The sequence below is a fragment of the Aspergillus caelatus genome (assembly GCF_009193585.1).
Source record: "Aspergillus caelatus strain CBS 763.97 unplaced genomic scaffold BDV27scaffold_152, whole genome shotgun sequence".
Taxonomy (NCBI): Eukaryota; Fungi; Ascomycota; class Eurotiomycetes; order Eurotiales; family Aspergillaceae; genus Aspergillus; species Aspergillus caelatus.
Genome location: NW_022475415.1, coordinates 72,523 through 89,189, shown reverse-complemented (window position 1 = coordinate 89,189; position 16,667 = coordinate 72,523). Strand labels below are relative to the sequence as shown.

The following is a 16,667-nucleotide window of genomic DNA, read 5'->3' as shown; positions in this document are numbered from 1 at the left end:
AAACAAAAGAAAAGAAAAAGAAGAAAAGAAAAAAAAAAGACCGAGGAGAGAATTGCATATGACATATCAGCGGGAAGATTAGGGGAAGAAAGTGCCACGTCTTCCATAAGTTCCATAAGTAGTTGATCGGCAGACAAAGTACATAATCGCCCCATACAGCTGAAAAACCGTGACGATGATCTGATATCAAAGTTAATGCATCAGGCTTGAACTTAGTTCCGATAGAAAGAGGAAAGAAGAAGGACCTCAAAGGGAATTTAAAGGGCAGAGTGAAAGTTTCGCCGCAGTATTTTCCATCTAGTCTTACATTTGCTTTCATAAGGCAGAATGATGTATTGAATTGAAGGATGACCTCACGAACCTGGATCAAAGCTCTCGCCGACGGATGTCCTTCTCCTGCAATCACAATGCCTATCTCGGGTAATCCATTGGCATCCCTCCCAGTGACGACGGAATCCGCGACAACCTCGGCTGCCACCGTGGGCACCGACGAACTTCCCCTTCGAAATGCGTGTGACGGTTGCAACGCCGCGAAAGTGAAGTGCTCCAGGGATAGGCCATCATGCCGGCGCTGTCAGAGCCGCAACATTTCCTGTGTATATAGGGTGTCCCTACGAGGGGTCAAACGCGCGACATATAAACGCACCGGGCACAACTTTCGACGCACCCCTTCTCTACAGGAGCCGTTTTCCCCCTCGACGACTCCCAGCTTTCCTGAGGAATTACTCCAAGATTGGGAATATACGTTTCCCACTGATTCCTTCCCTGGCAAGGACATCGACCTGGATAATCGATTTAACCTTCTCAGTCCTCCGCTGGCCGACACATACAACCTGACCGGCGTTGCTGCCAGCGCTACTAATTTACCTACCCATCCTAATTCATCGACCTCCATATCACACGCCTCATTATTTGGCACCACTTGTTGCTGTCAGAGTATCTTAGCTCAAGAACTAGCGAATCTTGGTGTTCGGCCACAATCGGATACGGTCGCCTTTGACGAGTTCCTGATCAAGCACAAGGCTACCATGGCTGTCTGTATCTCGGTACTGGAGTGTACTAGTCCCCATCATCGACAGGGAATCCTTGTACTGGTGGAACTAGTCGCCCTGTTAATCCATATCCTTGAAGGGTTTGATCAGGTAATATGTGGGCTAGATAGCCAAGGAAGACAGTCTCCCACGTCGGTGCGACTTTCTCTCGGGTCCTATCAACTTGACCAAGGTGAAGAGCGGGTTTTACAGGCCAATCTCCTTCGAATTGAGCTCTCCAAGGTCGGAATGTTAATACAGAGCCTCACTCAACAACACAGTCCCGCGATCAATGGCACTCGGACCGGGGATATATCCCTAATATCTCCTTTACTCGCGGATCTGAAGAAGCAAGCTCGTGCCAAGTTCGATCGAATTCGGGGTTGGGAACCGTGTCTCTGAATACACTAATGATTTTACGAAGTGGATGTACAATTTAATGTCATTTCCGATCTGGCTATTTAACTTAGTTAATTTTCAGCTGGCGTTGAGCCCCAGCCTTCCTTGTTCTCTTTATTCTCGTGTTTCCTTTTTTTTTTTTTTTTTTTTACTTCGCGGAGTGGGGCAATGGTATCTCGGTTATTTCACGGGCTGTTCTTTGCTTTATTTGGTTGGGGAATGTCCATGGTATTCAAGACTATGCATGAAGATGTACCTAGGCTGCGGCAACATATCCAACTCCGCGGATTTCAAAAGTGTCGCGGATAGACAAATAATACAAACATGATCAAATCTGGGTGAATTCAGCGAAAGTTATGCGAATGAGTTGAGTAACGTGATATCCGCGTCGTATCCGCGCTGATTTGGATACAGATAATCAGATAGAGATAGCATCTCAGGCATCTGGTATTCGCGGATATAATAATTATGGCTACTGCCATTTTCGTCTGCTTGGGGATACGAATATTTGAGACCCCACCGGCGGACTTTTGGGGACGGGATGGGACGGGGCTGTCGGTGGACCGCCAGTAAGGCTACAGACTGCAGTTGCCGCCCCCAAGCCCTGGATTCTCGTTCCACGAGAGAGGCTGTGAGAATGGATATGTTAGACGCTTCTCTAACCTCTCACTTGGCCGGCTATGCCTTATCCATCGGTGAAGGCACTTGGAGGTTAAAACCGACCGGCGAGAGAGCGAATGCGGGACTCCGAGAACGCCGAAAACCGGCGCCGTCTCCTAAATGTAAAAGTAGGGCGAGTTCACACCCACTTATTTATGCTTCCCCAATACAGAGTTCTGCTACGTCGTTATCGACAATTGACCATGGCACCACCAAAACACCCACAGGTTGTTTTTGGCACCGCTGCTTTCGGCACAGGATCCCCTCAGGCCAAATTCTACGATAGGGCAACCGCATCCCCCGTCCTGACCACCCTGCAGGCGAGAAATATTACCGTCCTGGATACGGCTCGGGCGTACCCCGTGGGTTCCCCGGGTACCTCTGAGAAGATCCTAGGGGAGCTGCGAGTTCCTTCTTGGGCCACAGTCTCCACCAAAGTCCTGTCCTGGAAGCCTGGATCCCACCGGGCGGATAGAGTTAAAGAAAGTATCACAGCGTCTCTCGAAGCGCTACAGACGGATAAGGTGGATATTTTATATCTACACGCACCAGACCGGGCGACCCCATTTGAGGAAACGTGCCGGGCGATAGATGCTGAGTACCGGGCCGGCAAATTCGCTCGGTTTGGTTTAAGCAACTATACCGCGGAGGAGGTCGAGGAGATCCTGACAATCTGCGAGAAACATGGTCTGGTGAAACCTAGTGTGTACCAGGGCCGGTACAATGCAATCATCCGCTCCGCAGAAACACGGCTCTTCCCTCTTCTTAGACGGCACGGGATAGCGTTTTACGCGTACAGGTAAGACCACAACTCGATCAACAATGCAGCTGTGTGATAGTGGTAACTTCAACTCTTCTTGCATGCTAGTCCCGCAGCAGCAGGCCTCTTCACTGGTCGGGTTTCGCCTGAATCCACCCTGCCTGGTTCACGCTGGGACAAAAATGTAAGTCATTCATCGCCGTGCTGACAAGTCCGTCACACTAAACGCACTTTCAGACTGACATGGGCAAAAATTATCAAAATACGTACTTTCGACCAGCGGTCCTTGCCGCAGTTGACGAAACAGCAAAGGCAGCAGAGGCGGCGGGGATTAGTGGGCACGCGCTGGCATTACGCTGGACGATCTATCATTCGGCCTTAGGTCATCAGTATGGAGATTCTGTGATCATTGGTGCATCGAGCCTCGCACAGTTGGAGGCTAATCTGGACGCGGTCGAGGCGGGTCCGTTGGATGAGCACCTGGCAGGTTTGGTTGACCAGGTGGGGAAGTTGGTTGGTGACGAGGCAGCTCCATACCATCTCTAGGCGTTGTGTGTGCAGTCCATTCCTTACAGTACCCATGTATGATAGGGTTTGTATATCTACTCCCCCAGCAAGGTTTCGGTAAAAATTTCCTAGAGCTGTCTAGTATCTTATCACGGACGAGTTCGGCATGTTTTGCGGCTTTTATTGGGAGTAGACTAGGTAGAAACGTGCATACTGAATCCCCATACGTCGCTGATCTGTTGGGAAGAGGAACCCTTTCCCGGTCGGACTATGTGATCTGCCATAATATTCCAAGCTCTTAATCATTTCTCAATTGGCTCAGGCTACCCTAAGCCGGAGGGCCACGGTGCTGAGTGAAAATCGGTACATTAAAGCCCAGAAATGTAGTAACTGCAATTGATATATGAGTAATGTACACAATAGGACGCCAGAAAAAATCACAAAAATAACAATAATAATAATAATAATAATAATAATAATAATAATAATAATAATAATAATAATAATAATAATAATCCCACATGTGCAGACACTCATCCGGTCTATTCAGCATGCCGTCCGTCAATGACCAGTTTCGAACATGGCACCGCACCCACACATGGCGCGGCCTGTCTGTCAGCCGCAGTCACTATCTATCTAGGCCTTGGGTCGAATAGAGAAGGGATTGCTGAACAAGTCACTCTCGTCATATGCAGCCTTCACCTCAGCCAGACGATCGACATTCGTACCCCAATATGCGTAGTGAGGGTCGACCTGGATTTTGGCATCAATATAACCCGCGTAAGAGGCGCTTCTGTCACAACCACAATAGGGTTCGTTAGTAAGACGACTGTATTCTGGATCAATCAACGGAGACCTTACCCTAATTTCGCAAGCATGAGCTGGTCCAGCTCATCAATGAATTGCTGTCCTTGCTGCATCACCTCCTCGTCCTCAACCTTGTTAACTTCAACGCGAAACATGATCTCCGCATCCCGAAACCAAGGAAATGCGCTGGTTGACGGGGGAGCGCTAGACATGTTAAACGTGGTGATTTCAGCCCAGACACCCAACTCGGCTGGCAACTGTCCGGTTCTCTCAATTATCCATTGCAGGTCCTCATCGCTGAGGCCGGAATCACCAAGCTTCTGGATGTAAGTCTTCTCCACGACTCCCAGATGAGGCCAGAGCATTGCTTGAGGCTCATCCGGGAGAGCAGGTGTGTCGTCAAAGCTGTATGAAACATTGTTGATAGGCACAATGTCATCCGGTACAACGTTATAAAGAAGGTTGCTCAGTGCGTGGGCCGTCTCGTCATCCGTACAGGTTTGCTGTGTGTACACCCAGAAGTTACGCGAATTTTCAGTACTGCAGTTTCCAGTAATGTTAAATTGTGCGCCTGGAACAGCAAGAAGTCCAGACTCATGCATGAGGGCATCCAGGTTGCCCTTCGACTCTCCGATATACCAGCCCAGGATATTGGCATGGTCGCCGTACAGGTTTAGCTGAGAATTGAACAGAGGGTCCTGTGCCGGCGCCCAGTTGATGAATCTTTTCAGAACCTCAAGTCGAGATTCCTTAGGGGCGTTCATTGACAGCATAGCCGACCGAGGTATAGTTGTGAGCTTCAGTACAGCTTCCACGGTGAGGCCGAATGTGCCACCTCCTCTCATAGCCCACCAGAGATCCTGGTTCTCTGTCTCTGATGCAGTGACGATGGTCCCATTGGCCAAAACAACCTTAGCTGACTCCATCCAATCGACCGCGAGACCGTACTTGCGCATTTGCATATTATACCCTCCCACACTGATATATCCACCCAAGCCAACAGATGGACAGATCCCGGCAATCCAGGTGCGGCCGTACTTGCCCAGGATGCTGTAAACAGTGCCTAGTCTTGCACCTGCGCCCACAACCGCTGTATTTAAATCAGACGAGGGTTGAACATGGTCAATATGCGAGATATCGATAACCAATGTTCCATTGAGCGCGGACCAATTCTCGAAGCTTTTTCAGGGTCAGCTATGTCCGTGAGGAAGCCCGGAGTCGGATGGCCTTACTGATGAGCTCCAGACCGCGGTGAAACCGTGTATCCATTGTCATAGCCACACTTGACAAGCTTCACTACTTCGTCAATCTCAATAGGGTATGTTACCACTGCTGGGTATTGGCGGGCCCTTTTGTGAGTTAGCCTGGATCTAGAGGACTTTGGATGGCTTAATTACAAGATGACGCCAGTCGAGACAGTCTCGTACTCCTTCCTATCTGGAGTCACGATCCGATAATCCCTCAAGTATTCGTTCAAGGCACCCCTCACGCATTGCAGAAGGTTGTTCCTGGTTGTGCTTGGATCGGGGGATTGTGCCAAATCAAGACCCGCAGCGAATGCAAGTGTCACGCCAGAGAGAATAGACACAACTTCGGAGAAATGGAACCTCATGGTGCCGACTAAAGCAGCCAGTAACACAATCGTTTAAGGGGCGTGATTCCTATAGCTAACTGATGACAGGATTCAGTGCAAATACAGTCTATGGCGCTGTTATATAGCACTCATGAGCGGAGCAGTTGCCCTTAGGCTAAGAAGCCCCTTTTGTCTTTTCCTATTCTCCTGATTTCCTCCTTCTTGGCTTCTACACATCCTTGCTATTTCCGTGCCTTCGACAAAAGAAAAAGCAAAAATTACCCCTGACCAATACAGCGATTGCCCGATGATCGCCTTTCCTCGTATGTGCTTTGCAGTGGGCTAGAATATTATCACTCCACTAGGAGGGGAGGAATATTACCATAGTGGCCAGTGCAGGTGTTCAGGAGCACCGAATCGGGATATCATCGATCATCATTCCCGAGGCTGAGCCAGCCATTGTCATAGGCGGGGCTCCAGCAGTCCGAATTACATTTTTCTCTTTCTCTTTTCTCTCAATACTATTTTCAAACCCTTAGGGGTTATAATCTGTATCTTTATTTTGTTAAACCGGCCAATTTAGTAAGCGAAACCGCTGCCATCTCCCAGAAAGTGGAAGCTATAGTCATATGAGTTACAGCCCCATCAACAGAAAAGAGATGTATTCATTTTCTGTGCATTAAATACCCGCTCCTGACAATGACTGTTGATAGAAGTTACTTTTCGTTTGCGGCTGTAGTTTCAGACGAGCCTGCATATTACGTCTCACACCGATAGGCAGGGGCCAGCCCAATCAATAAATGGTGGGGCAAAGTCTTAAAAATAATGACCTGTTGAGCACTTATTCAAATGTAGATAGCTATTTGGAGCTCACAAAGTGGCAGCTAAAGATACATTGTACGGGGAGGATCCGTGTCATCCTTTGATTCGTAAAAATTGTGACGGCTCAAGCCAACGTGGATAATTTGATCAGATTTGGTAGCTCTAATACGAGAGAATCACTCGAAGAAGAGTATATTCCACGAGCGAAGCTCTGGGATATCGTATATCTTGAATACAAAAAGAACAAACAAGAATAATGTCAGGCCTGTGTAGGGACTGGGCCGTCACAAATACCGGGTACAAGATGAGCCATTCAGATACATGGTCGATGAGGAATAGAAGCGATTCAAGGGTAAGAAATACTCTAGCTGCTTTGGCTCCTAATTAACAGCTGGGTTTTTATTATTCTTGGTTCTTTAGGGCTTGAAGCTCTACGCTCCAGATGGCAATCCCTCTTATCCTCGCCCTCGCGCTAGTCGAACTTGCCAGCAGCTCCCCGAAAAACCCTCTCAAAGTCATATTCATTCCAGCGCACTAATGTCTTGATCCCCGCCCATTTCCATGCCCCATCAATCTTCCGATACGTAGTTGTGACAACTCCATGTCCATGGCCCTTCGCCGCCACAGCGGCCCGTCCCTCCTCCCACCGGACATGAGCAGCCCTCGATTGGGAGTGACTGACAATCTCATCGTCCGACGTTTTCTCCCATTTGGTAAGGCCGAGCATATGCTGAGAATCGATATTGGGGTCGCCTAAGAACAGTGGGTCCTTCATCATCTCGACAAAATCATCCGCAGGCAGATCAGAGAACTTGGAATTATTGACTTTGTTGTAATCAATCTACACGGTTTCATCGTTCAAGGTTACTAAATAATCCGGAGATTGGGGCCCGACCGCTGGTGCCATACCATTAGAGTAGGGGCTAGAATAGACCGAAGGCGTGCCCAGTCCTGTAATTCGGGTTAGACAAGTGAGAGATTAGCCCAGGTTGGTGGTCCTGGGGGAGAGGAGGGTGGCATCTACCTTGGAGTCGTAGCTCTCCGCCCACTCATATGCTAGCTCACTGACCTCTAGCCATTCTACACCCTCGAAAATACGTTAGACCCTCTCAGGAATAGTTACCTGAGGCGGAGCGCTTATTTACCTTCAAAGGTTGGTTTGGTAGTAGGTGCCATTGTATGGAATTTAGAACGTATAACTCTGGATACAGGGGAGCGAGCTCCAGTTCACACAGTAAAAATCTCTAGTGATATAAAATGTTACTCTACCATTCAAAACATTACGGCACGTCCCCATCAAAGGTCCTCGTACCGTCGGCTCGAACTTCGTGAATAGTCCTCGGTCTTCGGCCAAATGGCGGACATACAATGCGAGCCGTCGGTATTTGTTTTTGTGATCAGTCAGAGCAAAGGATGACAAGTTATGCGCAAGCCGTCGGGCTTGCCTATAAAGAGCGGAGGCAGGAATAGAGCCGCTCTTCCAGGTAACAGTCCACACATATCAATTCGCAATCAGTGATAGGTGTGCGGAGCTCTCTGTTGCATTATCACGGCTCTCTTCTTGCATTCGAAATGTCCACTGCAACCCCACTAGACGGCAAGGTCGCCCTCATCACTGGATCCAGTCGCGGGATCGGCGCCGGGATTGCACGGGAACTGGCTCTCCGTGGGGCCGCTGTTGTCATCAACTACCGAAGCAACTCCTCCACCGCGCAGGAGCTGACCGACGATATCACAGCCAAGGGCGGTAAAGCGATCAGCATTCGGGCGGATGTTTCCAACCCCCACGAGATCCAAACCCTGTTCCAAGAAGTCCAGACCCGATTTGGCCAGATTGACATTGTCGTTTCCAACTCTGGGGTCGAACATTTCGGCAAGCTCGGCGAAGTCACCCCGGAACAGTTTGACCGTGTCTTCAGCGTCAACACTCGCGGCCAGTTCTTTGTCGCGCAAGCAGCCTCCCAGCATCTGTCCGACAATGGCCGTCTCATTCTAACATCCAGTATCTCGGCCCACGTGTCGCTGGCGGAGCATGCGGTCTATGCCGGGAGCAAATGCGCCGTCGAGGCATTTGCGCGGTGTTTCGCGCCTGAATTGGGGCCCCGAGGCATTACGGTCAATAGCGTTGCGCCCGGTGGGGTAAAGACAGATATGGCCGCAGAAGTCGGGTACAAGTACATCCCCGGTGCTGATGCATCGTGGACCATCAACGATATTGAAGCCTTCGTCTCCGCTCGGACCCCGATGCGTCGCATGGGAGTCCCCACCGATATCGCCAAAGTGGTGGCTTTCTTGGCTACAGAGGATGCCCAGTGGCTCAGTGGTATGTGCTCCTATTCCCGAATCCCCGAGACTTATGATTTATCATCTTATCATGTATGGCGTCGGGGCCCAAATCTGACAGGAGTGCGTTTGGCCAGGTCAGAACATAACTATCTCCGGCGGGGCGTCGGCGTAGCCTTGCATGAAATGCGTTACCGCGATTTGCAATCATTACCCTTGTTACCGACGGAGTTAAGCGATCAGATTACGTGCAATAACACAGTGATACTATTATTAGAAAAAAAAAATTTTCCCTTTTGTTGGTTACCATTTCAGGAAAATGTTTTGGCACCTCTTAATCGATTGTTAGTTATTGCTACTAGTAGATTGGACCAGACCCCATTAGTCAATCAGAAAGTTGATCAATATAGCTTACAATCTAGGATGTTACCTAAGACGCTAGAGGCACGGTTGGTAATATTTACATAGCATGGAGTACGGAGGACTGCTATGAGTGGCTAGACGGGATAGTTATGCGCATCCCCGAAGAGAGCTATACCCAAGAGAATTACGGAGATTGGGATCCATTTATGCTTATACGAGGCTGAGTATGCAGCCCGTCTTCCGAGAGATACTCCGTACACATATCCGGTCCACGGACCGGTCAACACAGCAATTTTTTTTTTTTTTTTGCACCTAAAAATGAAGCTATTCAACTATTGCCTATACTACCAAAAATGCCTGAAAGTTCCAAAGGTCAAGCGAAGCAAGAACGCAGTATCTTATTAGTCATTTTAGCTTCAAAAGATCTGAAATTTTCTAGTATTCAAAAAGCTTTATGTCTTTTCATTATTATTTATTCTAGCCATCTGTTGCGCCCGGGGGTTCGTCCAAAGTCTCTACGATCAGTTAGCTATCTCGATAGATATAACTTATCTTAATTACTAGAATCTACTAGCCATAAGCAATAATAAGATAACTAGGACATCTGAAAGCATTCTAGAATATAAGTAGAGTGGTTATCAGGGCGGATTTTCAAAAGGTTCGTAGAGTGGCTAACGGTTAATCACCACCCGGACTGTGTACTGGGTAACCCCTCTCACAGAATATGGACTTTTTAGCGTTTACAATATTTCGAAAGCTGGATATTCTAGGCTACTGTAATTAGTTTAAACCACCGAACTAAATTATCAAAGGTTTTATATCAATCTGTGTAGAGCTGTTTATGATTAGAGGTTTGGGTAGATATATATATATATTTGTTTCTATGCATGTATAAATATCGAGATGGATCATAATCTCACCCTCTCTTCACTAGACAGCTGCTACAGATGTAATTATGTTACAAGGATATCTTATCCCTGTACACAAAGCGTTGTCTCTCAATTTACTCGGAGTCGTTTTGGTGCGCGTGTTCGGAAGAACCACGGTTGGCACTAGGATCATATCACCCAACTGTTCGTTTGAGGCGTCTGCTTATTCATATGAAATATTGACTTGACAAACGTTGGCATCTAAAATTTTAAAGCATAAAGAATAGAGAGATGGAAAAGTAGGCTTGCATAGTTGTACTACGTCACTATCAATGCTTGCAATGTGTTTGTTGTTATCTCCTAACTCAAAGAATACGATTCCGGCGGACTAGCATTTATTGTATAGTATAGAAGGGATACTAAAACTTTTAGAGCGCTGTAAGACATGATACGATTATTTATGGCGAGATTGGAGTAGCCGGAGTGGCAGCTAGACAAAAGCACTTACGATACACATCGGGATGGCATCGAGGGCCTGCGTTCGCATTCTTCACGGGTTGACATATGAACCTAGGAGCCTCGATAAGGATGAATGCTAGCTACTGCATGGAGTTGGAGGCGCTTGGTAACCTTTAGCTTATGACATAACTCCATGTTAATCAACAAAACTGATAGTACAATAGTAAACCAAGGCAAGTCCTATTTGAGTGCAGCGACGAGGCAAAACTTGTTCTATGGAGAGAATGGATTGAGATGAAAAGTAGTTATACGGAGAATTGACTAATCAATCAGAGAATATAGCAATATTAAATGACAAGCCCAATTAGACTACATCTAGTGGAACATCGAATGAGGCTTTACTATGTTCATATTGGACGATATAGTGCGCTACCCATGACATGTACACATGGGATTATACATTAAATAGCCTACTTCAACGAGGCGAAAGCGGTGGCTTGCTTGATGTACTCCTCCCAAGTAGTCAATGGTTCGTCAACGATCTACATTGCACAAATCAGTATGTCGATTGGTTAAGAAGCATGGCCGAAGTCTGAACTCACCGCAAGACTAGGCTCTAAAGCATCCCCTCCATAATACCCAAACTCCGACATAAGGCGCATATTCTGCAGCATCTCCTCTTGAATAATCTCAGGGGCACCGGTTGCAGCCATGATGCCCTTGAATGCCTCATGAGACAGTTGATTGAACTTGGCGTGCTTGCCCGTCTCGGGGTAGACTTTCTGGAAAGTAGCCACCATTTCCGCAGGAGTGGAATAAGTGGTCGCCCCGTATATACGTTTGCCTAGCGTAGCGTCCCGCTTGAGGAAGATTGCCTTAACAAACTTACCGGTGTCAAACTCAGCAGCAAAGAGAGGAACGGGCGTGTCATCCGGAACAGGCATGGAGAGGGCGTAGCTACCAGTGGGGATCTGGCGGAAGCTCACCCCCGGGACATTGGACATAAAGAAGCCGGCGAGGAAGAAGGTAGCCGGAATGTCAAGGGACCGGATATACTCCTCGACCTCAGCCTTGCCGTCAAAGTGGTAGACTTTGGAAAGCACGCCGTTGGTAACTGCGATATAGTGAACGTGTTAGCGCCGGGGGACAAAGAGGCAACGGGTGGAGGGCTGCGCACGCTTATTGATGTTGAGGAGACTACTCCATACAAGGTGCTGAACGCCTTCCTCCTTGCAGACCTCGGCAGTATTCTTCCCCTGCTGAACTTCTTTCTCCGCACTGAAGATTTCCCAGAAGTTGGTGACAGCGAAAACCCCATAGGCCCCCTTTATCACAGGACGCAAAGATTCTTTATCGTTCAGGTCTCCCTATGAGGATGGACAGATTTAGTCGCTCAAGTCTGGAGATCAGGATAAAATTGTACATACCGTAACCAGCTCAGCACCCTTTGCAGCCAATGCCTTCGCCTTATCCGTCGAAACGTCACGGGTGACAGCTTTGACATGGAATCGGCTGGCTGCCGTGGGGTCACTCAGGATACTGTCAACAACAGAGCCACCCTGCTTGCCAGTGGCGCCAAAAATGACAATAGTATCTTTAGACATCGTTGCAAAACTACGAGGGCAAAGGGCTGAATGGTGAGGTTGTTGAGCACGGAAGTGGGGGAGAGGCTGGGAAAAAATAGAAAAGGAAGACGAGGCTCTGGGTTTCAAAAAGACGCCGAAGATTGTGCGACGGGATAAAATCATGGTTGGTGGGCTCTAGCGGCTTTCATGCCCATGCAAAAGGTACAGAGACTAGTTTTGAAGGTGTGATACGTGCTCGGACCGCGGAATTACCCTCGATGCACGATGCGAAGACCGAAACCCGACGGTGGAGTCGCAAATTGATAGATCTACTGCCGGGCCCGAATGACGATGAGCGAGGCTGACTTATATATCATACGTGATTGGGCGTGCAGATGCGCCACTAAGAAGGCACATGTGAGTTGTCGAGAGTATACCCAGCAGTCTACTCACTATGTCTATGCCTCCAAAAGACGTCGCTTTCATCGTCCTGGCTGCTTATGTCCCTTTGGGGGCTCTCGGCTTCTGGGGCATACCAGAATTGCTGCGGCGTTTTTACCTCTCCAATGCGCTGCCTCTCATGCTTCTCAGTCATGCTGCTCCTGTTCTTATCCTAGCTTTTACACGTCCGTCGTCGTCGGTGCGACTGGCTGTACTGCCGTTTGCGTCTGTCGCCAGCATATGCTATCACCGTCTGTCTCCGGAGGTCTTTCCCAATCGAAACCAAGCGGGCGGGTTAGACGGTCCGTTCATGCTTTTGTCTTTGACAGTTGTCGACGTGTTCGGGTTGCAGAGGCTGTACATGGACGACCGTGGCGTGGAGAGAAAAGGCAGACCAGATATCGGGAAAGAAAAGAAGGAAATGGGAGATCAATCATCTCTGTTGAAGGCCAGTCCCCAGAATCCGTGGACGAGACTGAAGTGGGCGATGCATGTCATGTTCAGCTATCGAGCAATTGGGACATCCCGCCAAACACCAAACATACCCTCGTTTTATCCAGATATCCCCTCCCGTATGCGTTTTATCTGGAGCCAGTTAATCGCCTGTGTCTTGGGGTATCTGGTGCTGGACCTTCTGGCCAACCTTCGATTGGCGCCAGTGGAGGCTTTCGCTCCGGAGCGAGCAGCAATCTTTCTTTCACCACAACTATGGACACTTCCCTGTTTGCGTCTGCGGCTTATTGCAACGTTCTTCTTCTGGGTTGACCGTTATACGACAGTTCGGTTCATCTATGATATTACCAGTATCTTTGGTGTTGCAACGGGTCTCACAGAACCTAAAGACTGGCCTCCTTATTTTGGAAGTATTGAGAACGCATGGACTATTCGACGGTTTTGGGCGTAAGTGCTTGACAACCGTGGGGCTTAATAATATAGATTGAAACTAACATCAGTGGTACTTTTTAGCGTGTTCTGGCACTCTGGCTTGCGCAATCCGCTCTCGAGCAACATCCGCTTCATCGTCTACGATGTCCTCCGCTTGCGTAGACGCTCAGTCGAGGGACGAATCCTCACGGTGTTGTTGACATTTGGCCTGAGTGGAACGATTCATTACTTCGTGGATGAGGTCATTGGCATCCCGGGGTCTGATAACCGGGCCATCTCGGCCTTTATGATACAGGCTGTTGGTATCACTATCGAGGACCTGGCTCAGCAAGCATACTTTAAACTTACCAAGGCGAAAGTATCGGGCAATACTGGACGGCCTGGGGAGGTGACAGCGAAAAAGGGAGAGCTACCAGAAACATGGCAGCTTTTAGTGGGCTACATTTGGGTGGCGGTTTGGGTGCTTTACACGGCTAGCCCGTACGCTTTCGGCTATTTTCGCAACGCCCCTGAACCGATGTTTCCGGTGAGCGCCACTCAATTGCTTAAGCAGTATCTAGCATGAATCTAGGATGAAAGTTAGTAGACTGGTGAATCGAATTTGTCCGAGTCAGTTACCGACTACCTCTAGCTAGACAGATAAGAGCAGAAGAAATACATAAGTCAAGATATCGGGGGAGACCCCTTTTATGGTAACAAGATATAAAGGCTGTGCATTTAACTTGAGATATATAGTGTCAACACTGTAAGATCTGCTTGACGGATACCCGAATTGGCAAGCATAGATTTCGGATGTTGCATCATACTGCCAAAGGAAGCGCAGAGCTCTAGCCCATCAAGAGCTACATTGAATCAATATGTCAATTAATGAAGATTCTAATAACCTGTTAGAGGCTAACTACTGAATTTCTGGCTATGCAGGGGAGCTACATTGAACTAAAGGCTCTTCTCTAATGCTCTTTAGATGGAATATTAAGACACTCTATCCTGACAGATATGCACATTTTCACAGAACCATATTACTATAGTAGAATACTCATGGGCTTTGTGGGCTAAAACATGTATAAACCTGTTGATTGGTCGAGCTACTTTAGATACTTGGCACAATATTATCAAGATTGGCGTTGACAGACGCCTATCGCCGCCCGACCAACTTCTTCATGTCCCCTGATTAAACTGTATGACTTGTCAAACACATTTTGCGGGTCATACTGCTGCTTGATCTCAATCAGACGCTCGAGGTTAGCCCCAAAGATGCGACGCGGGCTGGCAGCGAGATGGTCGTAGTTTCCATACTCAGTGGTTGGTGCTGGCTTCGCAGCAGGACCATTGTCAATCTGGTTACGCTTAATCTCGAGCCAGGCGAGCTCAGACACGGCTTGGGACCAGTTTCGAGCTGCCTGATCATGTTCTGCGCGGTCCCAGAAGGGCCCAACCATCAAGTTCTGATGCGGGCCGCGGTTGGCGAAAGACATATCAGAGGTAGAATATTCACACCACCTGTCCGACTTGAAGAATTCAAAAAGGAGGATGGACCGTGTTCCACCGGGTACAGTAGCGTGGAACCGCTCGAGTTCGGGCAGGATGATGTCGCTGACAAACTCTGGTCGCAAGGGGGTCTGAAAGACGGCACTCTTTGAGAGTTTGCGACCACCGTAGTCGACGGCGTGGTTCATCATACCGTTGACCTCGTTGTACGGCCGTTCCTTGGTGCTATTGATAATGGGCTGCAGATCTAGGAGAGGCTGGAAGATCGACAGTGCCTCGGTGGTAGATCCATTATGAAAGACATTGGTAATAACGGCCGGCTTGTGGTTGGTGAATGGAGGGGCAGTGATGCCCATGATCAGCCCAGAGTCTCCATTAGTAGTGGAAACTAGGTTATTCGCGAAGTGAATGATAGTATGCAGCTTGTCAATGGGGAACGCCATCTGGCCAGCCCAGACAGGGTTCTTTTGCTCATGCGCCTGGAAGGTGAACTCGACAGCGACACCAAATGCATGGCCAGCGCCACGAACGGCCCAGAACAAATTAGGCTGATTCTCCTCAGAGACAGTGGTGATGGTACCATCCGCTAAGACCATTTGAACAGCCCGCAAGTTGTCAATAACCAATCCGTATCGGCCTGAAAGCCACCCGTAGCCACCTCCGAGAGTGAGCCCAGCAACACCAGTGTGGTTCACAGTGCCTCCGACCGCCGCGAGTCCACTTTCAAAAGCGGTATCATCAACATCCTTCCAGATGCATCCGCCTTGCACTCGGACAAGGTTGGTGGCGGAATCAACATGGACCTCGCGCATCTTGGCCAAGTCAATCACCAATCCACCTTCGGATGAGCAAGCACCGCTAGACGAGTGCTTTCCTCCTGATACAACAAATGAGATGGAATGTTTGCGGCATGCTAAGATGGTAGCAGAGATATCCTCAGCGGATCGAACGTAAACTACGATGCCCTGGAGCACGTGTTAGCCTTGAGCCCCACTGTCAGCGAGTGGTGGGATAGTAAAATACCGCTTTCTTTTCTACTGCATCGCTCCATCGTTTGATGCTTTCATTGTAGCCATCTGAGTCTGGAGTCAAAACAGTTGATTCCTGTAGAGTCTCCCGCAGCTCAGCCGCTAGTTTTGTAACAGCAGGGCTAGTACTAGTGGCAGTCATGGCGATGCAAGGGGATCGTATCGAGAGTTTTTTATGATGATTATTATTATCCTATTTCCGGTGAAGGCAACCTTGGGAGCAGTGGGGGCTTAAGGCTTGAGACTTTCCGGCGTACTCGTAGGACCATCGATCATGACATTAGTATATCTGGCCTTCAACAAGAGGTTGGCCCAGGAGATTCCGGTGAACGGCCCAAGATGTCGGGGACCACCGGTATACATGTCAGATGCAATAACCCGAGCTGCTGCCGATCCCCGACTCCTGTCCCGACGGCCTAGCGGCGAACCAAGACTCCGCGCGGTGACGGTGAAAAGGCAGATGGTTTGCGACTTGCAGCTACTTGTATTACCCGAGTTATGATGCGTGTAATAGTTCTAGGCCGTGGAATATGCCATGTCAGCCTGAATTTGATCTGCTGGACTCCAGGAATCCCCGAGGAATGGCGGAGTGGAGACTAGGTTTCAGACTATGTCACCACATGCATTTCGTAGAATTAAAGTAGGGAATTCTATGTAGATACCCATTGGCATGTTGAGAACATTCCCGTTCATGGTGAGCGGCGACAGTTTGAAGCCGTCACGCAGT

At 48.7% G+C, this 16,667-nt stretch overlaps 8 protein-coding genes across 8 annotated transcripts; 4 read left to right on the top strand and 4 right to left on the bottom strand.

Annotated features, from left to right (window-relative positions):
- Positions 1-407: 407 nt before the first annotated feature.
- Positions 408-1,433, top strand: BDV27DRAFT_160086 (Zn(II)2Cys6 transcription factor domain-containing protein; the record flags this gene model as incomplete). The annotated part of the gene is made up of 1 exon (XM_032072976.1): positions 408-1,433. One exon carries the CDS (start codon positions 408-410, stop codon positions 1,431-1,433), a length of 1,026 nt encoding a protein of 341 aa, XP_031925204.1.
- Positions 1,434-2,293: 860 nt separating this feature from the next.
- Positions 2,294-3,396, top strand: BDV27DRAFT_160085 (aldo/keto reductase family protein; the record flags this gene model as incomplete). The annotated part of the gene is made up of 3 exons (XM_032072975.1): positions 2,294-2,889; positions 2,959-3,034; positions 3,088-3,396. 3 exons carry the CDS (start codon positions 2,294-2,296, stop codon positions 3,394-3,396), a joined length of 981 nt encoding a protein of 326 aa, XP_031925203.1.
- Positions 3,397-3,873: 477 nt separating this feature from the next.
- Positions 3,874-5,824, bottom strand: BDV27DRAFT_22425 (uncharacterized protein). Its single transcript, XM_032076055.1, has 4 exons — positions 5,562-5,824; positions 5,397-5,513; positions 4,219-5,343; positions 3,874-4,150 (listed from the first exon to the last, which is right to left on the bottom strand). The coding sequence occupies exons 1-4, from the start codon at positions 5,774-5,776 to the stop codon at positions 3,994-3,996; spliced, it is 1,614 nt and encodes a 537-aa protein (XP_031925202.1). The 5' UTR covers positions 5,777-5,824; the 3' UTR covers positions 3,874-3,993.
- Positions 5,825-6,970: 1,146 nt separating this feature from the next.
- On the bottom strand, positions 6,971-7,933 carry arp1 (scytalone dehydratase arp1). Its single transcript, XM_032074191.1, has 4 exons — positions 7,705-7,933; positions 7,584-7,639; positions 7,469-7,510; positions 6,971-7,400 (listed from the first exon to the last, which is right to left on the bottom strand). The coding sequence occupies exons 1-4, from the start codon at positions 7,733-7,735 to the stop codon at positions 7,032-7,034; spliced, it is 498 nt and encodes a 165-aa protein (XP_031925201.1). The 5' UTR covers positions 7,736-7,933; the 3' UTR covers positions 6,971-7,031.
- On the top strand, positions 7,770-9,271 carry arp2 (hydroxynaphthalene reductase arp2). Its single transcript, XM_032067781.1, has 2 exons — positions 7,770-8,882; positions 8,980-9,271. The coding sequence occupies exons 1-2, from the start codon at positions 8,132-8,134 to the stop codon at positions 9,015-9,017; spliced, it is 789 nt and encodes a 262-aa protein (XP_031925200.1). The 5' UTR covers positions 7,770-8,131; the 3' UTR covers positions 9,018-9,271.
- Positions 9,272-10,913: 1,642 nt separating this feature from the next.
- On the bottom strand, positions 10,914-12,396 carry BDV27DRAFT_132066 (NmrA/HSCARG family protein). The gene is made up of 4 exons (XM_032067780.1): positions 11,961-12,396; positions 11,711-11,900; positions 11,136-11,647; positions 10,914-11,075 (listed from the first exon to the last, which is right to left on the bottom strand). Exons 1-4 carry the CDS (start codon positions 12,279-12,281, stop codon positions 11,004-11,006), a joined length of 1,095 nt encoding a protein of 364 aa, XP_031925199.1. The 5' UTR covers positions 12,282-12,396; the 3' UTR covers positions 10,914-11,003.
- Positions 12,397-12,552: 156 nt separating this feature from the next.
- Positions 12,553-13,989, top strand: BDV27DRAFT_160080 (wax synthase family protein; the record flags this gene model as incomplete). The annotated part of the gene is made up of 2 exons (XM_032072974.1): positions 12,553-13,439; positions 13,506-13,989. The coding sequence occupies 2 exons, from the start codon at positions 12,553-12,555 to the stop codon at positions 13,987-13,989; spliced, it is 1,371 nt and encodes a 456-aa protein (XP_031925198.1).
- A 532-nt stretch (positions 13,990-14,521) lies between these two features.
- Positions 14,522-16,184, bottom strand: BDV27DRAFT_166441 (uncharacterized protein). The gene is made up of 2 exons (XM_032074190.1): positions 15,936-16,184; positions 14,522-15,877 (listed from the first exon to the last, which is right to left on the bottom strand). Exons 1-2 carry the CDS (start codon positions 16,080-16,082, stop codon positions 14,537-14,539), a joined length of 1,488 nt encoding a protein of 495 aa, XP_031925197.1. The 5' UTR covers positions 16,083-16,184; the 3' UTR covers positions 14,522-14,536.
- Positions 16,185-16,667: the final 483 nt, after the last annotated feature.

What these genes read in the sequence shown, in the direction of transcription:
- BDV27DRAFT_132066 (XM_032067780.1), bottom strand. Translation starts at nt 12,281, where the DNA reads ATGATTTTATCCCGTCGCACAATCTTCGGCGTCTTTTTGAAACCCAGA. An exon ending in AGGGTGCTGAGCTGGTTACG is followed by an intron (nt 11,901 to 11,960) that starts GTATGTACAATT and finishes CCATCCTCATAG; the next exon opens with GGAGACCTGAACGATAAAGA. An exon ending in CTTTAGAGCCTAGTCTTGCG is followed by an intron (nt 11,076 to 11,135) that starts GTGAGTTCAGAC and finishes TGTGCAATGTAG; the next exon opens with ATCGTTGACGAACCATTGAC.
- arp2 (XM_032067781.1), top strand. Translation starts at nt 8,132, where the DNA reads ATGTCCACTGCAACCCCACTAGACGGCAAGGTCGCCCTCATCACTGGA. An exon ending in GGATGCCCAGTGGCTCAGTG is followed by an intron (nt 8,883 to 8,979) that starts GTATGTGCTCCT and finishes GCGTTTGGCCAG; the next exon opens with GTCAGAACATAACTATCTCC.
- arp1 (XM_032074191.1), bottom strand. Translation starts at nt 7,735, where the DNA reads ATGGCACCTACTACCAAACCAACCTTTGAAG. An exon ending in CGGAGAGCTACGACTCCAAG is followed by an intron (nt 7,511 to 7,583) that starts GTAGATGCCACC and finishes CCCGAATTACAG; the next exon opens with GACTGGGCACGCCTTCGGTC. An exon ending in TTCTAGCCCCTACTCTAATG is followed by an intron (nt 7,401 to 7,468) that starts GTATGGCACCAG and finishes GAAACCGTGTAG; the next exon opens with ATTGATTACAACAAAGTCAA.
- BDV27DRAFT_22425 (XM_032076055.1), bottom strand. Translation starts at nt 5,776, where the DNA reads ATGAGGTTCCATTTCTCCGAAGTTGTGTCTATTCTCTCTGGCGTGACA. An exon ending in CCGCGGTCTGGAGCTCATCA is followed by an intron (nt 5,344 to 5,396) that starts GTAAGGCCATCC and finishes ACCCTGAAAAAG; the next exon opens with CTTCGAGAATTGGTCCGCGC. An exon ending in CTCATGCTTGCGAAATTAGG is followed by an intron (nt 4,151 to 4,218) that starts GTAAGGTCTCCG and finishes TGGTTGTGACAG; the next exon opens with AAGCGCCTCTTACGCGGGTT.
- BDV27DRAFT_166441 (XM_032074190.1), bottom strand. Translation starts at nt 16,082, where the DNA reads ATGACTGCCACTAGTACTAGCCCTGCTGTTACAAAACTAGCGGCTGAG. An exon ending in ATGCAGTAGAAAAGAAAGCG is followed by an intron (nt 15,878 to 15,935) that starts GTATTTTACTAT and finishes CACGTGCTCCAG; the next exon opens with GGCATCGTAGTTTACGTTCG.